Raw genomic sequence first — 7,574 nt, 5'->3', positions numbered from 1 at the left:
GGGATGCCGCGGGAAAACCAGGTGACCGATGGTGTAGAGGAGTCTAAGGACTGTGAGGAAAAGTAACTGTTTCATGTTTGTATAAGTTTGGCTTTTTCTTCTTACATGAATACTTATTAGTAAATGTAGTGTTGAAATTAGCCTGTCTTTTTACCTGTTTACTACTCCCATTTGTGTCAGTACTTGTCTGCCATTGAAATGATCATTTTATATGAAAATCGTCAAAATAAAAGCACTGTTTTCAAGGAGAGAAAAGGCTAGGCTATTTTATATATTCACATCCCTACTGGTTAGAAAATGAGTGTCAAAATGTATGCTGTTTATTACTCCCACTTGTGTCGGTACTCAAAAATGCCATTGAAATAATCATTACATATGAAGATCATCAACATAAAAGTACTTTTTTCAAGGAGAGAAAATGCTTGGTTATTTTATTTGTCCAATCCCTAAGAGCATTGAATTGTGACATTAAGGTGTTGTATTCATTTGTCCAAGAGTGCCTCAATTGGCTTTGTATTTCAGTGTTACCACCATTTGTTAGTTAGTAACACAGACTTCATTTTTTAGTGTTTTATACATGTGACCAGATCCATGACGCAGTTTCAAGCTAGGACATTTCTGAACAAATTCTGAATATGTGTATTCAAATCCAATCTACATTGTGTGAATATCACACTAGAGCACCAGTGAGTTGTGGAAGGATATCGGCCCTAGAATCTATTGTTCTGCAGTTTCGAGAAGGATAATAGCTCTCTTTTTCTCCCTCTCTTTCTCACACACACTGAGAGGTGACACTTACTTCACAGGTGGAGGTCAAGGAAAGGAGCTCAGTGTAACGGAGGGGTCTTGCTTCGCCCTGAAGGGACTTATTTTCCCAATAATGACTGGCGTTCTATCCCTTACTTATAAACCATTATAAAGCCATACCAGGGGCGATTCTAGACCTAGAGCTTTGCTGGGGCACAGGCCCCCAACTCCCAATACATAAAAAAATAATAATAATAAATGTGTGGGCAATATGAAATAAATGGCTAGCCTACGGGTACAAGCTTCAAAATCATTATTGTCACTGTCATACTGTAGGCTACATTAAACCACTGGTAACGAAGTATAGATTCATGAGTACAATATAATGATATCTATTTGCACATGCACACCTCAAAGATTTACAAACAACATCCTCTTACTACAACCATTTAAGATTAGAAAGAGTCAGACATCCTCCTCCATACTCTGAATAGTTTTACGTCTAGCCCCCATCATGTCCTCATCCGTTTCTTGCCTGTCCCTCTCCTCCTCCTCCTCCTCCCCCTCCCCCTGCCTGGTACTGGACTGCCCAGCCTGTGCTCTTTCTCCCCTCTCTTCTCCTTCTCTTTGACCTTCTTCTCCTCCTCCTCCAGCACTCTCTCCCTCAATTGTTGTAGCAGCCACTATCCAGCAACATCCAAACACATAGGCATAAGTAGGCCTATACTCACTGCATGAATTTAATAGGCTTTCCTACTAACACAAGGGAAGCTTATTTTTAGTCAAAATTGAGATATACTTCCCTCCCAGGCAAGGGTCCTATAGTCATCCTGGCAATACTGCAGTTCTCTGTAGCTTAAATAGCCTAAAGCCTTCATACTGACTTTTGGTGATAATTTGCAAATGTAGCCTATAATAATCTACACAGAATCAGAGTAGCCTATAATATAGGCTTAGATTATTATAGGCTACATTTGCAAATGCAGCAAACTTATTTAAGTTTGCCATTAAACCATTGATCAAATCACAGCACTGGCTATTACCAGCATAAATGTTAATGTTACCGTTAATGTGGGCAATTATCATACCCCTCTCGTCCTCCTCATCTCTCCTCACTGTTCCTCTCCCTCTGCCTCTGTTCAGGAAGAATGTTCTGATGTCCATCTCTGAATAGTTTATCAGAAGGCTGTGTTTAGTTTTACAGTAGGACAGTTGCACAAACAGTATAGGCTACTTGTACAGGACTCTCTCTCTCTACAGTATACGTATAAATCATTATTAATTGTCCGCATGTGTGTATGCAGCCTACACATGGTGTGAGTGTGTGTGTGTGAGGGAGAGAGCACAAGCTGGTAAACTGTTGCTAAATTTAGGCTACAATGACGCTAAGCATTGAAAACAGATGCTAATTATGTGGGCAACATTCTCTAACAGCGATCAACTTGTCATTTTTTCTGTCAAACAAGTTGTGAATTTGTTGTAACATTAAAACAGGGGACGACTTACTCTGTGCTCAAAGTGATGTGACGAGCTCCAGCAGTTTCCACTGTGTATGCGTGTGTGTACAACGAAACACTCTGAAGAATCATGTGAACGATTTTCATTGGTTGTTGCGTTCAATCTTACCCAGCTACAGAGGTGCTATTTCCTGATTGGCTATTATGGCCCCTTTCTTTTTTTCCTTGTTTTTTTTATTGGCTGGTAAGTTACAGGCTCGAGTCATGACTAAAGCAGGCACGGAGATGCACTCATGAATGCCGTTTCCAGCAAGAGCAGCTCTAGAATTTTACTGGGGCCCTGGAGACTTTTACTAAGGCACATTCTCCAGTGAATAAGGTCTAGTGACATTAATCAATATTAGTAAAAAAGAAAAAAAAGAAAAAGAAAGAAATTAGGCCACTTTACAGATTTTAATTCATGAGATTTTGTGAAACTGCAAGACTGTAGGAGAGGAGACTGTAGACACATGACACATTTTTGTGTTGAATACGGGTGATTCCGGTGTCTATCATTTATAAGTCATATGAAGACAGACAATAAGGATAGGTCAAAATAAAAGCACTTTTTTTCAAGGAGAGAAAATGCTTGGTAATTTTATTCGTCCACATCCCTAAGAGCATTGTATTGGGACAATACTGTGTTGTAATCATTTGTCTAAGAGTGCCTCAATTGGATTTGTATTTCAGTGTTACCACCATTTGCTAGTTAATAGACTTTTTATTTGTGTGTTTGATATATGTAACCAGATCCGTCATGACGTTTCAAGCTAGAACAATCAAGTTTCTAGACTAATTAAATTCTGATTATAGAAATTAGAATATTGTCCCATAGGGATAATGATTTCCACACATCTTCTGTTCCATAGCACAGCAACAACACGTATAAAAAACACATAAAACATGTAACACATATATCCCATTCACCCATGTGACATATATCTCATCCACTCAGCACATGCATGCACAAGCATATGGCATATAACAGTAACTTGTATCCCATCCTCATTCAACACAAAAGAAAGAACACATCACATGAGACACCCACATACAGACACAAAATTAAACTACAAAGCATCTGAGGTGGTGGAGGCAGTGTTACAGTTTGTTCAACACTGTGATGGCGGTGGGGGAAAAACTATCACACCAGAGCACCAGTGAGTGGTTGTGGAAGGGTATCAGCCTAGAATCTATTGTTCTGCAGTTTGGAGAAGGATCATAGCTCTCTTTTTCTCCCACTCTTTCTCACACACTCAGAGGTGACGCTTACTTCACAGGTGGTGGTCTAGGAAAGGAGCTCATTATTTGTGACAAGTTTGGAGCTTCAAATCAGCGGCAGACACAAATACTGTATACAAGCAAGGACTTCTGCCCTGATGCTCACCTGATTCAAAATGCATCCATATAACATGGGGTATTCACCATCTTCACCTCCACATTTATAAATGGTGTTAAATATGAGTGATTCCAATGTCTATTATTTCCTCAAGTAATATGAAGACAATGCAAAGATAGGTCACTGTCTGTGATCAGATGTTTTGCCACCATATCAGAATGAATACAATACGCTTTATACATAACAAGGGTTTCTGAGCCAAGTCTGAGGTCAGGTCAGAAAACTCCCTGGAGAACGATGTGTGTGTGTGTGTGTGTGTGTGTGTGTGTGTGGGGGGGGGGGGGGGGGACAGTCTGACCAGGAATAGCAAGTTATGGGGTAGAAGGGCTTTTAAGCCTTTTCAGTCTCTTAAATCTGTTGAACTAAGCAGCACAGTAAATCAAGACATGGGTGTGTTTGGAGCGTCTCCTGGACGGCGGCCGCTGATACTCAGGGCTCGGGTGTCGTGTCTCCAGGCTCGGGGGCTAAAGGACTATTTGCATCCCTCCTTCCTTTGTCTGAGGCACAACAGGTTACTAGACACCAGTTCATCCCCCTTCCTCTATATGGAGAACCCTGCCGCTGTTCTTTAGAGGGACTCACACAGAGACAGAAATCATAGACACACAGGCTGGAATCAGCCATTGATTCATTAAGTAGTGAGCATCCGTCTTTTCAGCATCACTGTGATTCCTAATTTAAGGATATTTTTTAAAAACCATAAAAAGAACTGTTTTCTTTAGAACATTGCATTGCAGAAGAGTCTAGAGTGCTGATGTGAAGACTTGACACCTGTTCAAAGCTTTCGAACATAAAGCATTTTCTAAGCCCATTACACCTGCTGTCCCCTCCCCCTCTCTCCTGCTCACAGAGCATAACAAACAATCCAGTCAAACAGGAAAGTAACCCGAGCCCCGACGAGGAAATCTCCTCCCTCTCTCTTTCTTTCACTCTTTCTCTATCTCTCTCTCTCTCTCTTACACATACACACACACTAACATGTACTCTCTCTCCCTCTCCTTACCTCCCACTCTCTCTCTTGCTCTCTAACACAAACAAACATTCTCTCTCTCTCCCCACAAGACCTGCTACACAACAAAAAACTGGTCAAACTCAGGCAATAATCGGATGGCACGCTGTGACTGAATGAGTTTCTCTGTCGCTTTTTTCACCGCAAACTTTCTAAAGTCCGTCCTGTGAGTCCCACCACCGCGGAAGCAGGATGGGCCGGCAGCTGCTGGCCTTCTGCCTGGCGCTTATCGGCTTCATGGGCACCATCCTGATCTGCGCGCTGCCCATGTGGAAGGTGACTGCCTTCGTGGGTGCCAACATCATCACGTCGCAGGTGTTCTGGGAGGGCCTGTGGATGAACTGCGTGATCCAGAGCACGGGTCACCTGCAGTGCAAGGCCTACGACTCCGTACTGGCACTGCCACAGGACCTGCAGGCCTCGCGCGCCCTCGTCTGCGTCTCCATCGCCGTCGCCGTGGTAGCCATATCCCTGAGCGTGCTCGGGGCCCAGTGCACAAACTTCTACAGAGACGAGAGGATCACCAAGGACCAGCTGGGTCTCTCAGCAGGGATCGTGTTCATGGTGGCCGGCGTACTGTGCATCGTGCCCGTCAGCTGGTCAGCTTACACCATCATCACGGGATTCTACAATCCCCTGGCCACGCAGGAGAGGCGAGGGGAGCTGGGGGCCTCCATGTACGTGGGCTGGGTGTCCGGCTTCCTCCTCTTCCTGGGGGGAGGGATGATCTGCAGCACCTACTCTCACAGATGCTGCTGAGGAGTAACTAATGCCTGAGATTAAACAATGAACTATGATGAACTGAAACTGGAGTGAACTGGACCTCCAGTTAAAATGGCTGGAACGTATTCATGAGGACAAAGTTTTTCAGAGATGTTTCTTTTTTTTGCCAGATGTTCTTGACCTCAACATCGCTAAAATAAATAGGCAAATGTTAACAGTTTTCTGGGCCACTACAGTGATGGCAACCTGTGATGACAATGATATGATGTTTACCTTAGACTGTGGATGTCACAGACAGGCCAGAGACATCAGATGCTCCTGTTTAAGAAGGGGGTTTTAAAAATGCTGATACTGATAACGTCAGAATGGATTTACTGCACTAGGCTGATTTAAAAAACCAAGCTATAATAGGACATATACAGTATAATCAACATTAAGCCAGATGTATTAGTAAATGTTTACAAAATATTTTGTACATTTAAATTTCTACCTTTGTATCAAAATATAACTATAATTCTATTTGAGGTAACATAAACATTTAAGGTAATACTTCATTCTACTCTTCAGTCATATTAAGGTGTCATCTAGTTATGCATTGTGAGAGGAAATGTCTAATTACATTAGTTCTTGCCATGACCTGATTTTGTGCCATATGCTAGTAAGACATCCAATCTCATGTGATCTGCCATTACAGTGACTGATAATGATAGCATTACTGTTTTCTACTGCTGGTCACAATCTGACATATATATCTGAAAATAAAAGTAAATCATTAATTGTTAAATTTTTATGACATGATGATGTTACTCTTACAAGTGTATAAGGGTTGCTCTGATTGGCTGCTTATCTTGCCTAAATGAGCAAAGTCTGTCCTCTCTCTTCCTCATAGAGCATAGACACCTGAACACACACACACACACAAACAAACAAACATTCTCAGTCTCTCTCTTTCACTTCTCATCAGACCTGCCGCACAACTAAAAAGTTGGTCATACTCGATTGGAGTAATTAGGCTGCTACACCAAAATGTTAATTATTTTCCTTTCCCTGTTCTTTTTACCTGTGCTGGACTAGGATGGGTCAACAGTTCCTGGGCATTTTGCTGGCATTCATTGGCTTCATGTTTAGCATCATGGCGTTCTTTATCCCAGCGTCCCAGGTGACAACATTTCCAGGGACAACATTGCAGCATCCTATATCCTTAGTGAGGGTGTGTGGTTTAAGTGCAAAGGGTCTCAGTATTCTTTCCTGGTTCCTCTTGAGGGCCTGGAACAGTTTTGGATCCTACTGTGCATCTCCATCACCAGCAGTGTGGCAGCCATATATGACTGCATGGCTAGGAGAGACCAGCGGTCTGGTGAGCCTCTATAGACCCTTTCAACAATAAAAACAAAAACAATGCTTGAACGTTCTATTTGGTTCCCAATCGACTTCCTCTGCATTAAGATAACATACGGAATGTTAAAACGTAAGCCTTGTGGGGCCAACTATGATGCTGAAAATGGAACTCTCTTGAAAGGGTTTCTCCAACCCCGAGGCCACAGAAGAGAGTCAAGTCAAGTCAAGTCAGTTTTATTTAGTATAGCGCATTTAACATGCACAAAGTGCAACCCAAAGCGCTCCACATACAATACATTGACAAAAAACAAAAACAAAAGACAATAAGACAAAAAATGCCAGACGGAGCCCGTTGACACCAGATGACAAAAACATTTAAAAAATAACAAACACAAAAGATGCCGGACGGAGCGGCGTAGTCGCCAGCGTTCCCGTGACACTAAGACATACAAGACAGACAACACAGAAAATTGAAAATAAATAAATAAAATAATAATAATCATGTTAAAATTAGTCCAATTTCCAACTGGTTGAAAAAGTCCAAGGGCAATGATGACCCGCGTGAAACTGCCAATGCAAGACCAACAAAGATCTTACACTGATCAACTCAGAGAATTTAGCACTACTGGCAGTCTGGAGAGCAGAGCACCGGAAGAACAATAGTCTGAAGTCATGATGGGCGATCTTCCTGCTGATCAGCAGCTCGGTGGCTTTAGCAAGACGTTTGTTGCTTCATGGCTCCCGACGTCGCCATCAGAGCTCCCCACGTCAGCACTCAATCCAGGCTGCAGGCACCCAGCGTCAGAGGCTATACGTTAACGTTACTTATGGCAGCTCGCAGGTCAGCCGCAGCTCGGTGGTCGTG

The 7,574-nt window shown here is 42.6% G+C and overlaps 1 protein-coding gene across 1 annotated transcript; it reads left to right on the top strand.

Annotated features, from left to right (window-relative positions):
• The first annotated feature begins 4,807 nt into the window (after window positions 1–4,807).
• cldn28 (claudin 28) lies at window positions 4,808–5,407 on the top strand. The gene has a single exon (XM_076274279.1). It carries the CDS (start codon window positions 4,841–4,843, stop codon window positions 5,405–5,407), a length of 567 nt encoding a protein of 188 aa, XP_076130394.1. The 5' UTR covers window positions 4,808–4,840.
• Window positions 5,408–7,574: the final 2,167 nt, after the last annotated feature.

This window comes from Alosa pseudoharengus, unplaced genomic scaffold, assembly GCF_046254945.1.
Source record: "Alosa pseudoharengus isolate Yale_2024_CS ecotype anadromous, Long Island Sound unplaced genomic scaffold, YU_APseudo_1.1 YU_APseudo_1.1_scf_8, whole genome shotgun sequence".
NCBI lineage: Eukaryota > Metazoa > Chordata > Actinopteri > Clupeiformes > Clupeidae > Alosa > Alosa pseudoharengus.
The sequence above is the reverse complement of the archived record's forward strand: the minus strand, read 5'-3'. Positions and strand labels throughout refer to the sequence as shown.